The sequence below is a fragment of the Miscanthus floridulus genome, chromosome 12 (genome assembly GCF_019320115.1).
Source record: "Miscanthus floridulus cultivar M001 chromosome 12, ASM1932011v1, whole genome shotgun sequence".
In the NCBI taxonomy this organism is placed as follows: Eukaryota; Viridiplantae; Streptophyta; class Magnoliopsida; order Poales; family Poaceae; genus Miscanthus; species Miscanthus floridulus.
The window spans coordinates 4,250,726-4,277,121 of record NC_089591.1 but is presented as its reverse complement, the minus strand read 5'-3'; the positions used below and the strand labels follow the sequence as shown (position 1 = coordinate 4,277,121).

Below are 26,396 nucleotides of genomic sequence, written 5' to 3'. Positions count from 1 at the left end.
ATCGAATTACTTCAACGGCAAACATTGCGTCCATACAATCACATTGCCAGCATACATACACTGGACTTTTTATGCGTTCAGATATCGCATTCGAAAATCAAGTTCCAACCATATGCCAAGTCTCATACGTTCGAAGCAACACACGATAGATTACATGCCAACAAAAGAAAGGTCATCGCGACAAGACCTAGATACTAACGCAAAGCAACTAGCCTACTCCTCGGGGCCATCGTCGGGATCGGAGACGTCACCATCGCCCCCAGGTGAAACTGCAGGCTCGTTCTCGTTGTCGTTGTCAACGTCCATGCCAGCGACGTTCGGTGGAGCATATGGGCCAACCCCATTGTAGAGCGCGTGAAACTCCTCGTGCAAGTAGCCGTTGTATTCCTCTAGCTCATCGACCCTCTGCAGCAGAAGGTTTCTTGCGTTCCAGGCTTCATTCCTTTCTTGAACCAGCTGTCCAATCATGCGGTCTGCATTGTTGTTGGCTTGAGTCAACGTATGCACTCGCTGCATAGCTCTGTCACCTCTCTCAACCGCTTGATCTCGCTGTAAGTTCATATCAGCCAACTGCTCCTGCAAGCTAGCTATAGCTCGTGCCTGTCTCTTCTTCTGCTTCTTCCTTTTGAGCTTATCCTCACTACGCAAGCCAGTCAAAGTCCAGTAGGTACTCTCGAGACCCTCATACGCTCTGATGGCGGCGAACATAGCACTCATTGCCTGGTTGTCGCTAGCCTGTCCCTCAGCTGGACCTCTGACCAATGCACTTCCCGGAGGCTGAACCCAAATGGCATCACGAGGATCATCCCTAGGAAAAGTACCAGCTAGAGCTGCAGCAAGCTCACTGGGAAATCTGCTCATAATGTCCCTGATGACACGGAAGGCTGCTCCCTCTGCACCCTCAGCTGGAGTGCGACCCTCAAACTCCAAATGCCAACCATCCCAATCTGGAGCATCACCGAGAGCAGGAACCGTGATCTCCACCACTGCAAGTCCATCATCTGCTAACTGGCTTTCATTCCAAGAGTACACCGGCTCTTGACCCTCTGGGTACCCCACATCATGGAGCACTCTCCAAAGCAAAGTCGGCATGCCAAATTCGCTCAAGAAGGTGTCCGTGGTGCGGTGCTCCCTTAGGGCCAACGGACGTCGAGGTGCTCTTCCTCCGGTGGACTTACGGGCGGTCTGCTTCGTGCGGGCCATCTGTAGCAAAAGTTCTCTTATTACCCCAGGGAAACATATTTTAGGTGATACAACTTTTATCAAAATGAGATAATCAATTTATAAGGGGAGGAATGCATGAGATGAATGAGATGCACAAGTAACATGATGTATGTACGTGCCGTACGTTCTCACAAACTTAGGAAATAATAATTTCTAACGACGAATTCGGTGGCATAACAACGATCTCTCAAATACGTAGCTAATACGTTCTACACGATAGCGTTGTTATGTACCTACAGAAGATTCATTTCAGCCCAATTCCCAATGAATGCATAAAAGCAGTAAAATTTTTATCTACACGCTCTACACGGATCCCCAGATACGTGTACAACGGTAGTAACTACCCGAACCATCGTCCTATTGACGGCATCGCCTCCACAGACGGAAGACCCATACATGGGATACCTTTGTAAAACATGCGTAGAACATGTAATTACTCCAGCATCATATAAGCATTCACCCTAGATCGGCGGTGTATCCGATCATGCTCTCACAACTCACACTTACCGAGGCGTAGAGGCAAATGATCCATTCATTACCACTCAAACAAGTGGCACTCATACAATAGCACGCCGTATGAGCGACGAAAGAGAAATATGATGCAAGAACCCCAGTCAGTACTTAATTAAGCCACCTAAAGTCCTTAACTGGGCATAAAGGATATGATCACTGGCACACTTTATAGTTTTTAAAAATCACGTTTTCCAAATGCCTTTTTGTTTTAAATACACTTGTGAAGAGTAACACGCTAAACCATGCTCTGATACCAGCTGTGACAGAACCGACCAATTATACGAAATTAAGTAAGAAAATCATCCACCAGAGCAGACGATTGAGCAAACTTAAGCCCGTATAACCCGGTAGTCCGTGAAATCACGAAGGATTTCAAACCAACTCGTGTCCCAGCCATGATCGTAATAAGTTTAGCGGTCACCATCACATATTACATAAAAGTTTGCATCACGGATACATCAGAGTTTCAACATAGTTATTACAAGACCAGTTCGAATAAAGTAGCGGAAGTCATTTGTTCAAACCACACACACACTCACGCGGAGTTTAAATATAGTGCCAGCGAATGATCATCTCCAACAAAAGCATCAGATGAGACGTAAGGAATGACCATGCCCATGGTCCTAAGCATCACCCATCGCAGGATAAAGGCAGTTGATACAGTAGCCGTAATACATCTGCCCATCTGCAACAAGTGGGAATAAAACCCTGAGTACTAGAAGGTACTCAGCCAGACTTACCCGACATAACCGAAAATAAATGACACCAAGGATTATGAAGGGCTTTATAGTAGGGTAGCTGACTCATTTGCAAAAAGAAGCATTTTTAGCATTTCAAGAACCTTTCTAAAAGCATTATTGCCAAGTTAATTATTATTAACCTGTCAACTAGATTTGCACCTATACTAGAGTAAACATGTGATTAAACAGATAACGATAACCCATGATCATTAAACAACTTCCTTACTGTCATATTCATTATAACTGTCCAAGTGTTCCATAACATTTACTACGATGAAGTAACTCAAGTCAAGTGCTCACTATCCAGGAGCGATGGCGATTCGAATCGATTCCTAACCAGCTGGTGATTTATTCCTTACACAAACCTCACTCACCCGCTAAAGTGAGATATTGATCACCGAGTCAACTTTCCAGGAATCTCGAGTTTGCCTAGGAACCACATGTACCCGGGGGCCGACCGACTGCACTTTGGTCTTATCATCCCGCCCCCGTGTCCTACCACACCTGCTCCGGTACAGTGCGTTGCGGGCAATCTACTCGGCCCGAAAAATCTCCCAGCTTCGCGGTCGGAAGGTACTTTATCCGGCCAGCTAAATGTAAGGCATGCGTTCAACATGACTCGAGGCCCAACAACGGTCGGTCCTTAATCGACACAGACGGAAACACTACAGTCCAAAACTCTGCAAGTCTCCGTCCGGTCTCAACTTCATTTAACACTTAGTTATACCATGACTTCATAGTCATCCAAGCAGATCCAGGTAACCACCTATAGCTCGCAGGTGACAGGAAATCACCCGACTTCTACCGGTCTAAGCCAGCTAAGCATTGACTCGACTGCGGATACCAGGGTAACAAGGATATAGTATAACAAAGGTAAGCAAGGTATAATGCAGCAACGGTTGCAAACAACTCCTGAACGTAATGCATCAATTTAAGTAAAGTATTTAATTAAATAATTGCAAACCGGGAGAAAAATGCTCGGGGCTTGCCTCTCTCGAAGGAGCTCGGACGGTGATCGGGGCACTCCGGAAGTTCCTCAAAGTCCTCCTCGTCGGCTTCTGGCACTTCCTGCTGCTGCACCTCGAGCTGCTCCTCTGGCTCCTCGGGTATGACGACTGGGTTCTCGGTTTGCGATCCTGTATGATGCAATGCGCGTAAGTGATTATGCAAACGGTGCATCGAAGGAGATGAATGCAATGGATATGTTGAAATGCAAGGTAGTCAACATCATCCAAGAACTATACTACAAGCACATGTCATCTACTGCATTCTCTTCTACTACTAATATGTTAAGTTAACATACCTTATGGAATGCTTCAAAGATACACCAAAGCTTTACTAATTTCTTAATCCCACTTAAAGCAACACTTGCTTAAACCCTAATTAATAATAGGTTTGAATAGCAACATACATTTCTGATGCTCCTAAAAATCTAAGAAAATTACAGTAGCATAATACTACCCTAAACAGACTACCATAAAAATTTCATGGCATTTGGATAAGTAAACTATCCTACACAAAAATGGCAAGCTATAGCATAAAAATGAGCATGAAATTACTTTGTACTATGAAAAGTGTCAAACAACAGAATTAGTATTTTTCCTAGGTTCTTAATAGCATATAATGACTGTACAAAAATTACCACATGCATGTTTTATACAAAGTTTGCTCTCTAGCAAAAATAACAAAAATCAGCCATTAAAGGCACTTGAACTACACCTCAAAATTTTCCCACAGCACATGCATGAAACATATTTTTCATAGGAAGTACATGACCTAAGAAGATTAACAAACTTGAAATCATATTTTTCTGCAGACTATAGATTTTTATACATATTTTTCAAGTTATCAGCAATATCCATGATTAAATAAAATCCTACCGAAAAGTATCCCAAACATGACATGCAAAAATTTTCCCAAGTAGATCTGGTGATAAGGAACCTAGAAAATTTTGTTTCAACAAATTTGGAGCAAGTTTGATCATCCAAACATTTTTCAAACCATTTTTGATTTCAAATAACAAATAATAAATGGAAATCAATTCATTTCAGAAATACTGGGCCGGCCCGTGGGGAACAGCTGGCCCACGGCCACAACCGGCCTGCGCGGCCCGAGCGCGAGGGAGGGGAGACGGCCCATCAGGGCGTCAGCCCACGGCCTGGCTCGGCCTGGCCAGCCGAGGCAGGGTGACCCGCTGGGGCGCGCGCTGGCGCGGCGGCGCGGCTCGGCCAGCGGCCGGCGGCCGTCTCCGGCCACGGCAGCGCAAGCAAGCGAGCGCAGGAGGTGTGCGAGGCGATGGCGAAAGCTGAGCAGGCAGCTAAGCACGGCTGAGAAGGGGAGGAAGAGGGCGCTCCACGGCGGCCGAGCACGGCGGCGCCATGGACGTCGGTGGCGAGGCGCGGGGAAGCTCACCCAGGGCTCGGAAGGCGGCGCAAGCGCGAGCGTGAGCCGAGGGAAGGCGAGGCGGAGCTGTGGGCGCGAGCAATCGGAAAATGGCGCGGCGGTGCGAGAGCTCGACGCCGGCGGAGCGGCGAGCGCGGCGAGGGCGGAGCTCGAGCTCTCGGCTCAGGAGGGGGAGGAGAGGAAGCGTGGGCGCGAGTGAGCGAGTGCGCGGGCATCAGCAGGTGAAGGCGGGCGCGTGGGTGCGGTGTCAGGCCGCGGCTGACGCGCTGGCGGGCGACGCCGGCATGCGGTCGCCACGCGGCGGACGCTCTCTGCCGCGGTCGTGGCGTGGCGCAGCGAGCAGCAGGGGAACGGCGCGGCGCGCGGGAGACGGGCCAGCGTGCGGTGGACTGGGCCACGGCGAGCCAGCTAGGGCCGAGGCAGAGGCGGGTGAGCGGGCGCGGAGGCAGGCCGGGCCGCTTGTGCGGCTGGGCCGAAAGCGAGGCGGCGGCCCATGAAGGAGAAAAAGTCCTTTTTCAATCAGATTTTCAAGAAATTTTTAAATGCCCTCTTTCAAATATTATTTTGAGCAAGAAAATGACCTCTTTTGAAAATGTACCAAAAATGAAAGTTGTTTAGAATTTAATTCTTTACAACTTTGCTTTTATGACCAAAGTCCAATTCTATCTAGATTTTAAATTATAAAGTCAAAGTTAAATTTTAATTCAAAACCCTAAATTTTGGAAATTATTTTGGAAGCAAAATTTTGAATTAATTTGAATACAAACCTTGCTCCAAAAATTGTGCTAAACAATTCTAGATGATTCACAAGCATAACCAACAGTTTCTACTCAACTAGCAAGCAAGAATCAGAGCAAAACAACTCTAATAAGTGTATGCATCATTTATGTTTCACAAACATGTTTCGTATGTTTCGAAGTAATGTTTCAGTTGTTATATGCAAGATTATGCAGGTATGATTAGGATGCTTGATGATGCACGATATGTATGATTAGCAGTGCCTAAATGCAGGCATAACACCGGGGTGTTACAAAGTCCAAGCTACTAGGCAACTCAAGCAGTCCTTTGACATCTTGTACCAGCATGTCTACCATTGTTGCCCACTGCCCTCTGCCAATACTATGATTGGTACCCTTTCTTCTCTCTTTATTGGCTTATATTCCATTTGTCAAAGCTCTATTCTATTCACTTATAAAATTGTTTTCACTCTAACTCTTACTAATTATGCAAAGCCCACTCCACTCTAGGCACGTCTATTACTTCCCATGCCTCAGGGGACTATTGTCGTTCTAGTAGGTGCCTCAACTACTCCGATGTCCACTGCCAACCATAGACCATAGTATCAGTTGCTTTATACATTGCATTTGCATTGCTATCCAAACCCCTATTAATTACTCCAGTTCGACCCCTTTTGTAGGTGGACAGCCAATGGTGATTCCTCCAGGAGCCTTCTGTCCCCCGCCATACCTGCAGACGCCACCACCATATCAGCCTCATCCAACCAGTGATTGTCGTCATGCCTCGCCGTCGTCGTACCTAGAGTTTTCCGCTCCATTCCATTGAGGGGGCATTTATTTGATACTTTAAACTTGATTTGCTTCACCGCCCAGGGTGTTGGGTGTACTTATGCCGTACCGTACTTGATGCTACTTGTTTGTTCTGTGCATCATCTGTCGAGGTGATGAGTTTGATATTTTGTTTGGATTCCATCGGTTGAATCTTCGAGTTTGTTTGTTATGCCATTCTCTTGGGTATGCATGCATACTTGTCCGTCTTGCTTGACTGCGATTGGGAGATAAGGCTAAGATATAGAGGAGATGCTGCGACATCCTTTACTAAGCCCTCACAGCAAACGATGGAAACTCGATAAGGGACTATGAAGGTCTAGATAAGGCAATACGACATGCTTGACCTAAGGGCATTCTAGCGGATTCCTACTATGCCTCACTTAGGTAAACTATAACACCGACTGTAAGCCTATTACAACACTAACCAACTCCTACCATTTCTTTTCCAAAACAACTTATTTAGACATCTTTGCAAATTATAGTGTTAAGGGGAATAGGCTAGAATCGACTAAAGAAGAGAGTTAAAACAATTAGGGTTCACCTATAGCATAGATTATAATTTTTTAAAGTTAAAGACCGAAGTGCATATCGAGTGAGTTGAACGTTGCTTTGCATGGGAACTGTAGGTGTAAGTTAGTCAACTGCTCCGATACCAGTCTATGGGGGAACTCGCCGCATTAGTCCACCTAAACCGAGTGTCATCCTTGAATAACTCAATTCAAGTAGATCAACACCACGAGACCCCACAGGAGCGCATGTAGCAACTCCACTTTAGGACCTTTGCGCTGAGTTACACACACATTTCTAGTACAATGCAAACCAGACAACTTAATCACATACACACTTCAACCTTCTACTCACTTAGAAAACATAGTTAATATCACATAGGATTCAATAACATAAGATTACCGCCAAGTCTGCTACTGCAAACAACTATATTTCTACACTGGGTTGCCACTCCTATCACTCATCTACTTGTCGAGTTACATGCAACTTATCTTGGAGAATGCCTACTCCATGGTCTGCTAACTGTCATCCTCGCCAAAGCTAGATATGGGAAGATGCTTTGACTACCTACAAAACAACTTAATTGTTGCACCATGAGTACGTTGCGTACTCGCAAGACTTAATTCCAACATATAGTATTTGGAGGATGCATAGGGTAGTTATCGAGTATTTGTAAAAGTGCAAAAAGCAATGATGTTCATTAAGAATATGACATGCTATGCTCAACACAGAAGTATAGGTAATCATCATTATCACAAAGTGCTCATAGTCCATTGTTCATGCTACTATGGGTATAGAAAGAAAGAACAACCATATAATTCTGTCCTGAGGGACTCCAGGCTTTTAAGACTCTGTAGAGGTGTACAACTATACCTACACGGAAAATGGGACTAACCACCATACACTGGGTCTAGTAGATAGGTGCGAGTCCCTTCATCCTCCGTAAACATTCTTATAACAAAATTGAGGTAACTAACAGTCGTTCTATTTTCGTAATGCAACATCACAGGTGAAGGCCTGAGACCCACACGTTCCACCTACCTTGCGGCGAGACGACCATGACCATGTAGGATGTGAAGGTTATCTTTGGCCTTTGGTTGGGGGGACTTCTAGTGATAGGTATAGTTGACAACGATCACTGGTGGCTCAATTCTGTAGCTTTCTTCCATTGGACGACGAGGATGCAAAAAAAATAAGTAAGCAATTGAACCCTATTTACTACTTGCATTGCTTTCCTGAATCCATCGCGTCTATTGTCTTTGGTGAATTTCAGGAAAACTTCTGGTGTTTTGTCATCGTGGATCACAGAGCGCTTTGATAACTTGCACCCACAAGCTGATGAGGTTGAGATCGATAGGTTCGCTAGAGTGTGGCTCTAGCACTTCCTTGGCGCTTTCCTATTCCTAGACGCGTCAGGCAACACCATCAGTTGGATTTTTCTTGACATACTATGCCAGCCGTGGGAGAACATAGTGATGTACAACTGGGGCAGCGCGATCTAGGCATGGACGTATTGATAGCTATGAGTTGCCTATCGTCGCACCTCAGGGTATGCAAGCCTTAGTGGATGCTCCTACCTACTCTAGGTTTGGTGTTGGGAAAGATGGCCCATTGGGAGGCCCCTTCTTAATAGTTTGCCTATAAGTATTTTGGTTCATTAGTTACTTCAAAGTTGTTACATATCATGAAATTATGATTGCCTAATTCATTGTCATGTTCAATGCAGCACTGGAACAGACAGGATACACTGCCTACTGCTCTGTATATCTAGAAGGAAGCAGAGTTAGTTAGAGGGAATGCGAGGCACAAGTACAGGGAGTACATGGACTGTCTCGACGTCCTAACACAACACCAGGTTATGCTCTCTTTTGTATCATACATGTGTCTTGTTAGATGTACACTATATCACAAGCTAACTCAATTACGAAATGTTCATGTCACTTGGTGTCCTTGGGATGCTCTAGAGCTCCAAGAGTACCTAGGGAAGAGTCCGACGAGTATCACTAGAATGTCCCTCTTATTTTCTTCCACGTGGTCGAGATCCACTTGCCCATCAGGGTTTGTAGGTAGCTAAAAAAATTATAGGCTACCCACCACTGCTTTACTCCACCAACCAAAAATTGCATGGGTGCATCATCGGACACCACAAAGTTACAATTATGAGGTGTGCGTGTCATAGAACTAAGTATCGTTTTGTTGCAGGTTTGACCGAAGGAAGAGGTACAAGGATAAGGATTGGCGTGTGAGGCACTATGAGTTCATCCAGCTGTGGTAGACCAGGGAGCGGTGAGTGGTCGATATGGGTCCCCCACATGACCAGCACACCTTCGACGAGTACCTGTGGTGGCTTCACAGGTCTACGAGGACACATATCAAGCCCCCAACACTGAGGGCGCACTCGACGAGTACTCAGAGGAAGATGTCATTGAAGATGTGTATGACATTGCCACTAGGGAGGACACAACCACAGAAAGCCCCGCTTTAGAGATACATGGTAAGATACTCGAATGATACAATTTATTATCCATTTGGCATTTAGTAAATGTACTAAAATGGTCCTACCGGGTTTTTGTACCCAAGCCACACAATTATCAAGGTTGTCCAACGAAGCAGCGTTTCAACTTCATGAGTCTAGAGGGCAGGGCCCAGGCGTTCTACAGTCTTTTGTGGAGGTACACATAAACTTGTCCATTATAACGTCTGTTCATGCAGAAAGTGAAGAAGAGCTATAGGAAGCTAGCTCAGAAGTTGAGCTACATGGACACTCCGTGGGAGGAACTCGAGTACCCAACGTAGTCGGGTGGCACAACTTCGGCCTCTCTGAGGACACCAGCTGGCTCTTCTAAGCCGGTGATAGGTGCGACTTCCGCTGTGCGTACACCACCACACTATAGCATTGAGAAGGGCCCTGTAGATGAGGACGATGAGAACGCCCTAGGCTTCCACATACACCACCACTAGTGGGACGCTTGACAGCAGGATGAGATTGGCATGTCTTAGCTAGGTGGTGCCCCTCTTGGTACCCAAGGAGACGAACAGGTGAAAGGTCCTAATGGCTAGAGGGGGGGTGAATAGCCTAATAAAATTTCTACAACAACACTTAACAAAAGGTTAGACAATTATGAGGCGAAGCAAGTGTTGCGCTAGCCTACTCAAAATGCAAGCCTCCTACCACAATTCTAGTTTAGATAGTGTCTATTCACACAATAGCAAAGACACTATCCTATGTTAGTGTGCTCTCAAAGACTAACTAAAGAGCCACACCAACCAAGCAAGCAAGCTCTCAAAACTAGCTACACTAAAGAGCTTGTTAACTAGTTTGCGGTAAAGTAAAGAGAGTGATTAGGATAGTTATACCGCCGTGTAGAGGAGTGAACCAATCAATCACAAGGATGAATAACAATGGAGACCAATCACCTCGGAATCAAAGGACGGACACAATGATTTTTACCGAGGTTCACTTGCTTGCCGACAAGCTACTCCTCGTTGTGGCGATTCACTCACTTGGAGGTTCACGCGCTAATTGGCTTCACACGCCAAACCCTCGATAGGGTGCCGCACAACCAACACAAGATGAAGATCACACAAGCCACGAGCAATTCACTAAAGTACCTTTTGGCTCTCCGCCGGGGACAAGGTCAAGAACCCCTCACAATCACCACGATCGGAGCCGGAGACAATCACCACCTCCGCTCGACGATCCTCGCTGCTCCAAGCCGTCTAGGTGGCGGCAACCACCAAGAGTAACAAGCGAAATCCGCAGCGAACCACGATCACTAAGTGCCTCTAGATGCAATCACTCAAGCAATGCACTTGGATCACTCCCAATCTCACTATGATGATGAATCAATGATGTAGATGAGTGGGAGGGCTTTGGCTTAGCTCACAAGGTTGCTATGTCAATGAAAATGGCCAAAGATATGAGCCACAGCCGGCCATGGGGCTATAAATAGAGCCCCCATCAAATAGAGCCATTATACCCCTTCACTGGGCAAAACGCGCTCTGACCAGATGCTCCGGTCAAATTGACTGGACGCTGGCCCTCAGCGTCCGGTCGCCCGATGGACGCCACGCGTCACCAGCTTCAAACACAGTTCGTCAGATTCCAACGGCTACGAAGCTGACCGGACGCTCTGATCAAAACTGACCGGACGCTCAAGCCCCAGCGTTCGGTCGTTTCCAGTAAGCTCCCCGAGGCATGTTTTTTCGACCGGACGCGTCCGGTCCACCTTGACCGGACACAGCCAGCGTCCGGTGCTCAATGCTAGCCTACTGTGCCGTCTGACAGCTCGACCGGACGCAGCCTTTCAGCATCCGGACGCTGAGTGACCCAGCGTCCGGTCAGTAGACCGACGCCAGCATCATTTCGACCAACTCCATTTCAACTCTAACTTGTTCACCCTTGCTCAAATGTGCCAACCACCAAGAATTTTTCATCCGGCGCAATAGAAAATAGACATTTTATTTTTCCAAAAGCGCCGAATCCATCTCAACCCTGCAAACACCTTGTGCACATGTGTTAGCATATTTTCACAAATGTTATCAAGGGTGTTAGCACTCCACTAGATCATAAATGCATATGCAATAAGTTAGAGCATCTAGTGGCACTTTGATAACCGCATTCCGATACGAGTTTCACCCCTCTTAATAGTACGGCTATCAAACCTAAATGTGATCACACTCTCTAAGTGTCTTAATCACCAAAACAAAATAGCTCCTATGGTTTATACCTTTGCCTTGAGCTTTTTGTTTTTCTCTTTCTTCATTTCAAGTTTAAGCCCTTGATCATCGCCATGCCATCACCATTGTCATGCTATGATCTTCATTAGCTTCTTCTACTTGAAGTGCGCTACCTATGTCATGATCACTTGATAAACTAGGTTAGCACTTAGGGTTTCATCAATTCACCAAAACCAAACTAGAGCTTTCAACAGGTACTAACAAAGCTACTTTTTAAAATACCAAACCTGTATGAACTAGCAATGATAAAGATTGTAACTAATCTTGCCTATCTTATACTTGTAGGGTACGAGTCGTACGCAATAGTATGGCCGTCAGCCCTGCCATCATGACCACACCAATGTTGGGGTACACTCCTAATGTGTTGCCTACAAATCCAAAGAGATAGAGGCGTCCGAGGAACCCTTACACTCCTGGGACATAGGGTCTAGGTAAGCATAGCCCATGTTTTATTTTTCAAGTATCCTGAATTGCAAAACTTGTTGTCTTGCCTCCTTAGTTACCCTTCTGATGATAATGTAGGTACACCTTCACCAAGGCCTTGAGATGCTCAAGGTCTTGAAGGATCATGTCAGCAAGTCGACCATCAACTTGTGCACTTATTTTGGAGTTCATGTAGTACCCAAATTATGTACTAGTTGCACTTGTGATTGTAGACCTACGTACCAACTTGTGCACTTGGTCAAACTTATGTGGCCATGAACTTAATTTGCTTCAAGTCTTATGTACCAACGTGTCGTGTCGAAATTATGTTGAACGAATCAAGTCTTATGTAGCAACTTGAACACTTGTGCATGTGCCGAACTTATGTCTAGCCTGCTGTATTCACTGGTCTTGGTCTGCTTTTGTTGAACATACATTGAACTTGCTCGGCTTTGGTCTGTTGGAAACATCCTAGCCTTGCCGCACCGTGATGGATGGCACGGCAGCCTTGCCGCGCCATGAGCAATGGCGCGTCAGGCTGCCATGCCATTTTCCCTGGCGTGTCAAGCTTGTCGTCCCAACATCTAAGTTAATAGCATTGGGAAGGGCCCTGCAGACAATGCCTAGGTGGCGATCAACGGTAGTTTCTCATAGGTCTTGCAAAGACATGTACATGGATTATAGTTGGATGGATCGTTAAGCTTGCTGTCCCAACATCTAAGTTACTCATGTACGTTATTATTATAAAAATTGGGTTATAGTTGGATGGAACGAAGGGTGACGAATGGATGGGTACAATACAATAATAGTTCAAATGAAACACTCTTCTTCTTAACCACTTTGAAAGCACTTAGGCTACTCATTGAAAGTTCAAATACATCAATAGTTCACATGATACACAAGATAACACATTGAAAGTTCTAGTATATAACAACATTGTTCATTAATAAAGCATAGAACTATGAAATCTAAAGCATGGAACTAACACACGGTGCAATCACAAATCCTCAGTCAGAAACATACTGAGTAAGCAACTCATCATCCGAGTATCAATCCTCTACCACAACCTCGTTGTTGTGGCTAGGCTCACCTGTATTGCTCTATTTTGTCTGTCGCCTATAGTAAGCAGCCTCCGCTTCATCTGCGATCTGAGACAAGAACACATTCTCCTTCGCTTGTTCATGTGGCTAGGCTTACCTGCATTGCCCTGATCGGCCTGTCACCTGTAGTAAGCGGCCTCCACTATATCTACGGCCTCTACGGCTTGAGAGAAGAACACGTCCTCATCCTCATCCGTCTATAAGCCCTCCTCTACTAGAGCAATGAGCTCACTTAGTCTACCAGTGTCGTCCTCATCCTCCTTTGCCTACAAGCTCACCTCAGCTAGCAGCGATGAGATCGCTCAACCTGGCAGTGTCGTCCTCATCCCCGTCCCCCTCATCGGACAACACAATCGGAGATTAAACGGTGCGACCAGCTCGTGTTCTGTGCTCATGTAACTTCTTTTCCTCAAAACTTGCACTGGCCACCTCTGCGGCATGATCCTCGCTTCATCCAATCCCTTCATGTATAAAATACAACAAGTTAGCAACGCAATTATATTACATTTAAAAGCAGGCAATGAAAATAACAAGGCTTCCAATGACTCACTGGCACACAATGCAATACACATGGTCATTCAAGGCCTGCATCTGTACTCTTTCCTCCTCCCTTGCCTCCTTCCTTGTCCTCTCCTCCTCTAACGCCCTCTGTCTCTCTAACCCCATTTGTCAAGGCTAACACCAATTGGGTTACGAATACCGCGCTGTCTAGCAAACTCATGCATCTTCTTTATGTGCAGTTTAACGAAGAGGTCGGACATACTAAGGTCCATATCCCCTCTTCCAGTGCAAATACTTGCCTCCCCTTCAAGTCATCCTAAGAACTTAGCTTGACCATCATAAGATTCCTACTTGCATTTCCTAGTGCTCTGTTCAAACGAAAAATTAGATCATAACTCTTTGGAAAAGAAAAAAATGATTTCATGTTTTCCACAACAATAACCAACCTCATCATAGTCAACCATATGGCTACAATAATGGCCTACTCCAAGCTCAGAAGGGACTATGCCGTAGTTAGCTTTAACACCACATTCGCACATAACAGGAGGTGCTTTGAAAATTATCCCTTTCTTTCTTCTTTTCCTTTGCCTTTGGTGGCTCTTTCAACCATTGATTCTTAGGACCATAGAGCCACTCCTTGAAATGATACTTCGCAAATGCAAACATCTAAAAGAGGTGACATTAGTACAGGAACATATAGAGCTAAACATTTAAATAGATACACTTTCTACTTATTTCATGCTTGTTGGGACACATAAACTCCAACATATTCTCAGGGTTTATCATAGCTCGATCTCCATAATCGCACAGAGGAGGTTCCTCGAGTCGTCTAACTGTGGCTAGGTGCTTCTTCTTAGCCGTCATTGGCGGGGGTTAGGGGGAGGTGGAACCCACCGCTCGAAGTGCTCACGTGGATATCTCCCTCTCTACCAATCATCGAAAAAGGAGGTACCTTGGGTTAAACTTGTCTGCACCTGTTGATCCACTAAAAGAAAAAAGCACCTCTCATGGGCCTACACAACAAGATTCCAACAAAATATTAGTAACCTACTAACATAAATGAAGAAAAAAGGTACGGAAAGAATTACTTACATTAAAATGCTGCATATGTAGAAGCAACGCGCCGCTGTGTCCTGGATGTCTCGATTGAAACACGTCGGCCGGGAAACCACAGTCACAGTTAGGGACAGGGAGGTTAGGAGAGACGAGGGGCATCTTTGCTAGACGTATCGGGGTACAATTCTCTAGGACGATCCCGTTTTCGCCACAACTGCTTCCGAAACATGTCTTCCATCTAATAAAATAGTTGTAATTTAACATCAATCAAAACATCGCAAATTAATGTAAAAGATAACCATTTGTATTACAACTAAAATAATATAACCAACACTTATAGGAACAAAAATCAACCTACACTAAACATGGTAAACATACTTCTAACTAACTAATTAACCTTAACATTAACAAAATCAAACTAATATCTTTCTCCAAACCCTAGTCCATAGTTCCCAAATATAATTTTCCTCCAAACCCTAACTACCATTCATAATATTTGAATCCACCATTCAAATGGCAAATAAGAGCATTATTACCGTGAACAAGGTCGAGGAGAAGCTTGGGGGGAATGGAAGGGAGGGAGGGAGGCGGGGAGGGAGGGCCGAGCAGCGGCAGCCTTGGGAGAGGCGGGATGGGGCGGCGCGGTCGCCCTCCACCTCTTTTCCAAGTAAGGCAAACAGAGGGAGTGAGGCTCACGGCGCGACATGTAGTCAGCGTTGCCAGTGCCGTGAGGCGTGGCGCGGCACTGCCATGCCAAGATCTGCGGTGCGGCAGCTCCTGCCACGTCAGTCGATCAGGGCCCGGGCCGGTGCCACGTCACCCCCCTGCCGCATTGCTAAAGATGGCAACGGGGAATTCCCCGTCGGAGGTTGCCTCCCCATCCTCGTCCCCGCGGGGAGAAAAAAATCCCCATCCCCGTCCCCGTCCAAAGCTCACGGGGACGATTTCTCCCCCATCCCCGCCCCCGCGAGGGGAAAAATCCCCGTCGGGGATCCCCGTCCCCGCATTTGTTCATCACCATTCAGGTTAATTCATCATCATTCACATGAGTTCATCGACACAATATTAGAGTACACCACGAATCACAATCCAAAAATAGCTAAATAGCAAGAAGCAGGATATTAATCATCACAAAGGTAGTAGAACTAGGGTTATTGCTGTTATATATACTCAGAAGACTATTGGGCCTTCGTGGGCTGGTTGGGCCATCAGGAAAGAGAGCAAAGCCTGTATATAAACGGGGCGGGGATGCGGGTATCGGGGACGGGGAATGCTCCCCCAGACCCGTCCCCGCCAAACTCGACGGGGGACGTTTTCTCTCCGTTTAGATCCCCGTGGGGGCATATTTGACTCCATCCCCGTCCCCTAATAGGGTAATTCCCCGCGGGGAATCGGGGATCGAGTCCCCGTTGCCATCTTTACGCGTTGCCATGCATGGCGCACCAGTGTTAATTGGTCCGTGCCATGGCAATAGGCGCGGCCAAAAGTGTTATTTTTTTTTAAAAAAATAGTGTTAGATTTAAAAATAGTTAAAAAAAAGGTGTTAAAAATAAAACGCCATGTCTAAGGAGCCGAGGGCGTTTTCTGCGGCTTCACTCGAGGAGCCAGTCAAGACGTGGAGTTTCCCCATTTGGTTGGAGGCGAGCGAAGCAGCTCCCTCGTGGAGCTTGTGGTGCACCAACTCGAAGTCAAACTTTTAATTTTAACTAACCTTATACGAAATATTATTATATTTATTACTTAGACGGGTATGTATTATAAAAATATATTCTATAATTAATATAATAATATTTGTTTGGCATTATAGTTGTTGCTATTTTATAGATTTAATCAGATTTAGAACTGTCTGACTTCTATTAAAAAATATGGATTATGATTACCCTTCTACTCCACTAAAAAAACACGGAGGGTTATCGTCTGCGGTAACTTTTGCCCCGCTCCCAATAGTCCGGATAAGCTCAGTCACCTCCTGGAAACAGACACGTAAGTACGTACGGCTTCTACGTGCATGCGTTGGGTGTCCAGTTTCCCAATCAACCACGTAAGACTTGTCCGAGTTCTTATCACGTCCGTACGAGCATGTATAATCAAGGGAACGGTCTCACGCACGTTATCGATGGTTTCCATATCAATGACGTTGTTCAAGCGTGCACACGCGTCGCCAACGGCAATCGAAGTAAGTAGTATCCCATTCCCATCTCCTAATCTTTTTCACTCGATTTTTTTTAATTTTAACACTTTTTTCGAACTTAATTTTAAATCTAATATTCTTGTTTTTTTTAAACTAACACTTTTGGCCATGCCTAGTGCTCTGACGCGACCAAATGCCTGTGCCGCGCCATACATGGTGGCGCGGCAGAGGGCTGACGTGGCGGCGATCGGAAGCGCTGGCCGCTAATATGGTAGGGCTCTGTCGCGCCACCGATCTTGGCGCAGCAGTGCCGCGCCCTGATCCATGGCGCGGCAGTGCCTCGCCCTGATCGGTGGCGCGGCAGAGCCGAGTATAACCTCCGCCGCGGCCAGTCCCGCTGCCCGAGCAGTGAAGCTGCCTACCGCCCACGCCTGTCTTCGCCTGCGCTTGCCCGCCCGCCTTCGTCCGCGTCTGCCCGCACCCGTGCACGCCGTCTGCCCGAACGTAGCAATTAGCAGCAGACGCGCGGGGCGGGAGCGCGCGCTTCCCCGCGAGCCCGCGCTAGCTGGGGGGCCACGTGACTTGGCGCGCGGCAGACCGACCGGCCGTCTGCGGGTTTCGGCTGTAAAAAAAACCACAGGAAAAAGCCACGACGGTTACCGCTACAGCTGCGGCTTTCTCTCCCCCATAAATTACTGTAGCACCAATGTCTATTGCTAAAGCTGGTAGACTCTTTTTTTTTCTTTCCAAAACACTCGTATAGAGAAATACAAGCTCAAATTATCGCTAGCTCTTTCCACAGTCTACATATTCAAACATATTTCATATACAAACAAACGAGTTTCTAACACCAAAAAAAAAATCATATGTAAAACTATATTATTGCTCTTAAAAGGCTAAAATTAGCAATACGCTAAAAAAATCATCAACACGAAAAAAAACCATGAAAAAGAAACCCGAAGTCAGATGTTCTTCTGGTAGAAAACCCATGATATGATAGTTAATAATAAAATAAATCAGCAAGGGGGAGAGAAGATAATAACAAGCCTAATATATATCCCGTTGAAAAAGAGAGACAAAGTCGCGGTCGCGACCTCGCCCCCGTTGCTTTTCCCTCTCTCGTTCTTCTCCCCCGTTCCGCGCCCACAATCTTCCCCCGCGCCGCGTCCCGCGTCCCGCTCCCGCTCCCGCTTCCGCTTCCATCTCCTCCTCCCTTCGCCTTCCCCACCAACGCGCAAATCAAAACCCTACTCCGCGCGCTCTCTCTCTCTCTCTCCCGCCCGCCTCCATGGACGGCGGCTCCTCCAGCCTCCCCCTCCCCCAACCACCGCCGCCGCAGGTCTACCTCCGCCGCACCGTGCCGCCGCCCGGCCCGCCGGTCCAGGCTGCTTCTAGGGTCCAACTGTTCCGCGCCCCTGCACCCATCCCCATCTTCTCCTCCAAGCCCCGCGCCGCCGTGAGGTCCCCGATTCCTCCCCCTCCTCATGCTGCTGCTGTTGCTTCAGCTCCCGCTCCCGCTCCCGCGGCGGCTACAGTGCAGGCCCCACCTCCTCCGCCGCCTGCGTCGCCCGCCTCCACCGACCAGCCGCCCCAGCAGCAAGCTGGCACGATGGCTCCGCTTCCGGCTCCAGAACCGGCGGGGAAGAGGGGGCCCAAGCCTAAGGCACAGGTGAGTCAATCAACCTCCCACTGGGGTTTTCCTCCCCCCTCGTACATACTTTCGATGCAGCTAGCTGTTGTTCGAGTTTCGATGTAGCTAAGCTAGCTGCTGTTCGAGTTGATTACTATAGCTCATGGTCTTTCGGTCTTTTGGTATGCTGCGATGTTCGTGGACGATTATCTTGGCCTCCGTAACGAATAGAGGTTGCATAATCGTGGGCAATGGCTTAAGTTAACCTATCAAATTCGTTGGCTGTGTAGTCGTCTGTTCCAATGGTTTACTGTGTAATGGTGATGCAATAAGTCAATTCCTTCAGAGTCATCTGGTGGTAGCAGCATTGTGTCATAGTGTATTGGACGTCCTGAGTTGGCATATGTGTCTAGGGACTATGATCTGGGTTTGGGTGTCCACTGAACCTTTAGTTTTCCTCAATGATGGTTACAGGCAGCATTTTCAGTATGCGAAAACTGAATCAGTCGGGTTCATTGGTGGCATCAGCAAGGCTATTTGTGAAGTTGGCTGTTTCAGGAATAACATCCATGATGCGATTTATCAATTGATAGTTGTCTGTGCATGATGAATGTGATTGGTTTGAATAAGACTTTCAGATTATGCTCTGTGGTGCTTCCCATGTTGGAACTGATCTGTAGACTGCACGCATTTTTTTCACTTCTATAAAAAGCATTATGAAACATGTTCTGCAGAAGTAAATGCATAAACAATTGTTGTCAGTTGTCTGTTAAAGTTTAGATCATTATCTGCATATGTCTAGGGCTTTGGGTTTGAGACCTCATGCTATTTGGCATCATGAAACTGTCCTGTTACTCATAGTGCAGGACTTAGCCACGAATAATATGCAATGTGTATGCATTTTCTTTTATCTTCCTAACCTAATATGATTGCCGCTCCTTGTAATGAGAGTCTCATACATCGAAAAATTGGTTTGCTCACTTTTCTTTCTTTTTTAATCTTCTTTAATTTAATATATAGTGTACTAGTTCCAGACTCATGGATGTATTAGTTGATCTTCAGCAATAATCTTATATTTTAAGGTGGCTGCGTGATTTGTTACATTCTTGTTCTATTAGTGTGCTATGGCTGTTGACAGTCTTCATGTACATATTCCTAATATTGTAGTCGAATGAGCAAAACAGTGGAGAATATTCTCAATCTGAAAACAACATGGTAGAGACTGCGCAAGGGCATGATAAGGAGACTACCCCTGGACCTGTAAAAGCTACCAAGAGGATAAAAAAACTAAAAGCTTCTAAACACAACTTGGGCAACACAAATTCTGGAGCAATTGAAGGTATGCTGTTGCTAATTTTCTTATTTAAGTTACATGTTCTGCATCCATTTGATGGTAAAAGTTCCATGTTGTCATTTCTTCAGATTAGTTCGGTTAATGGCCATTTATTGGCTTTTACTTGTATTGCTGATGGGTTCACATTTTTTATTCAGGAGATGCTGATCCTTCTTTATCTTCATTAAACCACTGCCGCTATGAGAACTCACTAAGTCAGTTTCTACACTCCCCTTCTCCCCTCTACAAAATTTAAGATGCTATCTTTGCTTGTTTATTTATCATTAGCTTGTTACCAGGTCTGCTGACGAAGAAGTTCATCAACCTGCTTCAAGGAGCTGAAGATGGGACCCTTGATTTGAATAAAGCAGCTGAGACGTTGGAGGTCTGCTTGGTCATAAAAACATCCCCCCCCCCCCCCCCCTCTTTTTCCTATATTGCATTCCTAATCTGGGGGGTCAAGTTCCTTGATGTATTGTATTTCTCTATTCTGCAGGTGCAAAAGAGGAGGATGTATGACATAACAAATGTTCTAGAAGGTGTTCATTTAATTGAAAAGGGACTTAAGAATATGATTCGCTGGAAGTGAGTGTCATCTGTTTCTGTTTTCCAGCATATTTTACAGTTATTTATAGCTTCTACTGATGAAATAATATATATTGAAAGGGGATTTGACATGTTGAAGCCTAAGGAAATAGAATGCCAAATTTCTTCATTGAAGGTACATTATGCTACTTGATTATATGATCCCTACTTTTCATTTCTAGGCCTTTTGGTCTTTGTATGTTGACCGTTTCCTTCTACCTGTAATAGTGATGCGCAAGTCTGTTGCGTATTTGAGAAATAAATATGTTAGTTACTTGATTATTTTTAATCTTAACACTAGTTTGTAACTATTTGAGGAAAATTGTGACCCTCATCTTTTGTCTCTGTTTTGTTCACAAATCTAAAATTTGGAAAACAGACATCAGACCATGAACAACCTCCCCTTTTTTAGTGCTGTTAAGCTAGCAGAACAATTTTTTAGTAACCTTTCTTGATTCTTAGTCCAGTTAAGATACAGAATACTAAGTTCAGACATTTATGTCGTGGCTTAACTAACATCGTGTGTTTTTTACCATATCATGTAAGATAGATAGGTCAATAGTTATAGAATTTTTGAAATTGAAGTCACTCATCAGTACAATACTGCTTCAGTACAATTTTATCTGACATGCTTTGGAACCCGCCATGCTGGCCACTTTCTGTTTTTCATTTGGTCATGTATATAGGACAGATCAAATGATAAATGTGGCCTCATCTCAATGTCCTGAGTAGCATGCAGCACAAGTGAATAAGGAAAGTGTTTCAGTAATGGATAGTGTGTAGGAACGTTTTAGTTGATGCAGCCTTGCTTATGCCTGTAAAGAAAGAAGCCATCAGCCCATCACATCTGTAAATATAATTTCCTTTTTTGAGGGAATTCTCTTGTGCAGCATTTTGGTATTTCCATAGCCATGGAATGTTAACATACCCATCTTCTGAATGTTTACACGTATTATGGGACAAAAATGAGGGTCACAAATTTTCCTTAGATTTTGGGTTCGACTCCCTGTGGGAGCAAATTTTCAGGCTGGGGTTAAAAAATTCCCCTTGTCTGTCCATGCCAAAGCATTTAAAGGGTGGCGGTGTATCAAACAAATCAAGCAATGAAGAAGAATTAATCCCAAATCTCCCAATACTCTAGTCTCCCTCCAAGCCGACTTTGCCCGGCTATCTTCCTAGCAATGGTTATCCTCTAATTCTAATGAATAAGGTTCATAAAAACACGACACTACATTTGAACAATCACATTTTTGCCTGCAGTTTTCTATAGACTTCTATCTAATCATATGGTTATAACAACTTGGTTCATTTTGATTATCTGCAGGAAGAACTTGAATCTCTTTACGATGAAGAGTTCAGGTTGGATGACGAAATAAGGTAAGTTCTTTCCTGAAAGTATCAAGAAAATGAGATGCCTCCTGCTCCCTTCATTTTTCCCTCCTCCCTACCTTTTGATTATCAATTGCTGGTGTGCAGGGAAGCAAAAGAGAAACTACAAGCCCTCACCCTAGATGAGGATAAAAGAAAGTAAAATTCTTGTCTCTTGTATCTGCAATAATTTTATGGATGTACAGTCAGCTGAGTCCTTCGATCTGTCTGATTAGGTTGTTATATCTTTTGAAGGGAGATATAAATAAGATTCCTCACTTTCAGGTTACAACTTGTCAGAACAAATTTTTCTTTCTTGCAAACTATGAAATTATGTCAACAAGATTCCCATTTACTGCAGGGATCCACTGTTATCGCTATAAATGCTCCTCACGGAACTTGTGTTGAAGTTCCAGACCCTAATGCCGTACACAGTCCTGATATAACATTAACTACATAGTAGTAGACTTGTAAGTGAAAGGTCTTTGTGGTTCTAACACTTATTATTTTGTTACCAGGATCAGTACATGTATGGGAATCTGGGTTTGCAAGAGAAGCACTACAAAATTGTCCTGAGAAGTTCAATGGGTCCTATTGATTGCTATTTGATAAGGTTAGCTACGATAAATGTTTTAATTGTAGAATTCTGTCCTGTGTTCTCTGTCTTGAAAATGCTAATTTGTAGCCAATTTTTATGTTTCCCCACCAGTGACCGTCAGGAGATATTTAACCCAGACCAGCTGGTGGCAGCAGACAGATTAGAACCTGCGGTTGCTACTGATAGTTCTCAAGCTTTGCAGCAGATGGATTGTGATCTAAATCAGGCACCGGAAAAGGAATGGAGCAATGGTGGCTGCATGCATACAACTGAACCATCCAGAAAGCAAGACAATGGCATTCTGAGAATCGTTCCATCAGATTCCGATGTAAGGAATCCTACTCCACATCAGACATTATGGCAGTCTTGTTAACATGATGCTTACAGCTCTTGCTTTTGCAGGCTGATGCTGATTACTGGCTCGCTTCTGGCATTGATGCTAGTATGACAGATGCATGGGGCACATAGTGGATGGATCCTCAGACTTAGGGCTCTAACATGTCCCCTAGACAAAATAGAATGAGTCTGCACTGCACAATTGCATTGGGGCTGGATCTTTAATCTCCATGCTCTGGCCCCCGTTAACCAACAAAGCAAAAAGATATATGGTAGGCAGTAGATCTTGTACATTGGCAACATAATTGTAGTTGTTACTCTGTTTCATCGACAGTTCAGATAGAATCAGCAAGTGCGGTAGGTCTCAGCTTAAACTTACGATTGGCCTTCGATTTTCTTTGAAAGGGACTGTGTGTAGCAAATTAGAGGGCAGCACAGTCTGAAAGAAGGCCATCAGTGTATGTTATGTTATCTGGTCTTCGTTTATTTGAAGAGCAGTAATATTGTACATCCTGACAATCACCAGTCAATTATCAATAGCAGATCTATAGAGGTTATACAATTGTTTAACATTAGTCTTGTTTCTGAATGCATTGGATGTACAGTCTCGTTTGGTGCCTTTCAAAATTTGTCATTGAAGCTGTTTTTTATTTCTTGCGGTTTCTTTTATAGATCCAAAAGCTTCTGTTCTCTTTGGTACATTTTGTCTTCACATTGATGCGATTGGCCCTGGTTAATCTCAAATTGTGCTATGTGCAAGCGTATAACTGTGATTCTGTCTGAAGCTATCTTGTATCTATGTCTCTTTTCTATGGCTTGTTCCTGTATATTAAACATCATACTATTTATCTCAAATTTACAAGGTCCTTTTCGATCACATATAGCACCATATTTTCCCTTTTTGTCTCCCTATTTTTACGCATGATCATAATACGGTATTTTATAATTTTCAAAACGGCAAGGTTGCAATTGAATACATGGCTGACGATTGTTATATATACTTGTTAAAATGAGCAATGTGTTTCGGTCATTTTTGGAAAGTAACCTTTTTAACCAAAGGACCACACAAAATTTTCATCTAATGAGGAGAAAATATCGCTATTGAAATCATCAGCATATGGAAAGTTGTACAAATAATATAGCAATTGTGCACTGTTTTCAATGTAGGCCCGCTTGTGTTTGTCAGTATGAAACATGACTCCTGAAATAATCTAGTTGCTGAGGAGTTTTTTTTTTCAGTTCTGAGAAGAACAGAGGTGGTATTTCGTGAATCCAACAAACCTGCCTCTTGACTGGGCCAGCCTTTGGCCCATCCAATGACAGGCAGGCTTGTTGTCCAAAAAAAAAAAAAAAAGACAGGCAGGCTATCAGGTCAGGCCTAAAAAAGAAACAAACATAATCTGTTACCTTCCGGAGATATTGCAGCAATCGATATATTTAATCCTTGAACATTAAATCCGGACAAATTGTCTCCCTTAACTCATGAAATAATTTAAACTAACTCCCTGCCGCTGTTAGAAGTGTTTTTAAGATGGTTTCATCCTTTTATCTCAATAGTAAATATATCCTATAAGTTTTTTTTTAAATATCAAGCTTATAAGATTTTTTTTAAAAAATCCTAGAGATAGATAGGGGCATAAAAAACCTGGATAAAACTGTATAGAGCTCATGAGAATATGTTTAGAAGATTCCAGGATTTAGCTATAAGAAAATGAAAAAAAAACCCATAAAATACAGGAAATTCCTAAAACATTATAATTAATGTCTAAACATGTTTCTAAATACTTCCCACAAAAAATATGAAATACAACCAACATGTAACATATATTAGCTTTGAGTGTATTCATGCTGCATGTGTCTCGTGTTTTAGTTTTGCTGTGGAAAGTTTTCAAAATGCGATTACAATGTTTTACGAATTCTTCAGATATATATTTTTCATGTGTCTAGTGTTTTACGAATTCTTCAGATACACAGGCAGGGTGCGTGAACACTGCGCCGTGGCTTCCCTCGTCCTCCATTCGCACGCGGGCCAATTGCGGCGCTGCAGAGCCTCGGCACACGATGCCGCCATGGCTAGAGCTTGCGCCAACGCCGCCTCCTACAGGCTACATCAGCAGCCTCGTCCTAAAACCACGCGCTGGTCTGGTCCGCCATGGTAAGTCGCTCCCTGCTATCTTCCTTCCCCAACAGATGCAGGTTGCTGCTGCTCCCTTCTCTCTAGTACAAGGCCGCAGTTCGAGAGTACAGGTGCAGCTACAGCTCCAATTCTGACAATGCGGTCGGTGCCCCTGCTAATCCCAGCTCCTCTCTTGACTCCCACTAGGTATATTCTCCTTTCCCTCTTTCTTCAATGTATTTCAAGATCAGCCAGATCTAAGATTTAAGAATAGCGTTTTTTCCATTGCCATCGAACTAACCAAAATTTATGCAAAATAGGTCACTTATGATACAAACCAATGAATCCCATTGTTCCAAAATTTGATCTATTAACTTTCAAGTCCAAATTGTATAGTTGACACTGGAGATGTAAATCCTTTCTATCTAAGCTCTGACAGGCAAAGGCATCTTTTGGAGCTATCTATCCATATGCCATTCTTTTTATCACATATGGATTATGAAGTTGTGACAGGCAAACATCTTTTGAAGCCACTTATCCATATGCCATTTTTACTACTTCTGGATTATGAAGCTTATTCAGCTCAGCTGGATATCTATGGCCTCGTCAGTTACTTGACATGGCATTACACAATTATCTCTGAAACCTGTCAGAACATTGAAGCATCTCACGCACAGTCCAGATGAGAAAATCAAACCTATTAACCATAATTCAAGGTTGGTCTCTCAAGGGCCTATAGTCAGTACTCTTGTTTTGGCTACATTATAAAATTGTTAGCTTCAAAATTTTCGAATTCGTAAAATTGGCCACATGTTGAATTCAAAACTCATTATTAAGATATGCTCTTCAATGCATTTATATGGATACCCTTTTTGGGCTACAGAAATAAGTATCAAAATAGGAGAAGAATTATTCCTTTTTTTTGCTAAAAATAGTGATACTATAATTGTTGTCATTTTCTGCCATCCTCTGTGTGCCGACACACACAGGGCATACGAAGTGAAAGATTGAAAAACACTACATGCTTAGCCGTAGGCCCATTTCAAACACTTATTATCTGTAATTATGTCAAACCACATCCAACTATAGGCCCTTGCATACATTTCTGGACTTAATTGTACTCTATTGCAAATGTGATGTTGTCTCATCCTTTCGCATTGCTAAGCAGATTGTAGTTAATAAGCCCTGCTTCCTAAGCACTTCCTAGATAACTATGCTAGTTAATTATAGTCATTAAAGACCTTGGGCAGCCCAAGAGGTGTGTACGGCTGCCAAGGCACCTATCTGATTAGCTATGCTCTAGTGAGCTGTTTGTAATCAATGCAATGTCTACCTCTATATATAATCAAGGAGACGGCCTGGGGTTTAAGGCTGTTCAGGCTAATCAAGTCTGTGTTACCTCCAACATTTGGTACCAGAGCTAGGTTAGACACCAGAGAGCCACGAGGCCAACTCCTCACCTTCTCCACCCCATGTCAACCTCTGCTGAGCGCGCTGCCAGGCTCAAGGCCAAGGGAACCGGCG

The 26,396-nt window shown here is 44.4% G+C and overlaps 1 protein-coding gene across 3 annotated transcripts; it reads left to right on the top strand.

Moving 5' to 3' along the window:
* The first annotated feature begins 18,008 nt into the window (after window positions 1-18,008).
* Window positions 18,009-23,326, top strand: LOC136496417 (transcription factor E2FB-like). 3 transcript variants are annotated; one of them, XM_066492083.1, is made up of 13 exons: window positions 18,009-18,575; window positions 19,704-19,875; window positions 20,028-20,084; window positions 20,169-20,254; window positions 20,366-20,454; window positions 20,536-20,590; window positions 21,779-21,831; window positions 21,931-21,981; window positions 22,059-22,107; window positions 22,184-22,249; window positions 22,341-22,435; window positions 22,532-22,748; window positions 22,823-23,326. In XM_066492083.1, the coding sequence occupies exons 1-13, from the start codon at window positions 18,195-18,197 to the stop codon at window positions 22,886-22,888; spliced, it is 1,437 nt and encodes a 478-aa protein (XP_066348180.1). In that variant the 5' UTR covers window positions 18,009-18,194; the 3' UTR covers window positions 22,889-23,326. The 3 variants fall into 3 exon arrangements, with proteins under 3 accessions (XP_066348180.1, XP_066348181.1, XP_066348182.1); XM_066492085.1 differs by having other exon boundaries at window positions 18,251-18,575; window positions 19,721-19,875; XM_066492084.1 differs by lacking the exon at window positions 22,184-22,249.
* Window positions 23,327-26,396: the final 3,070 nt, after the last annotated feature.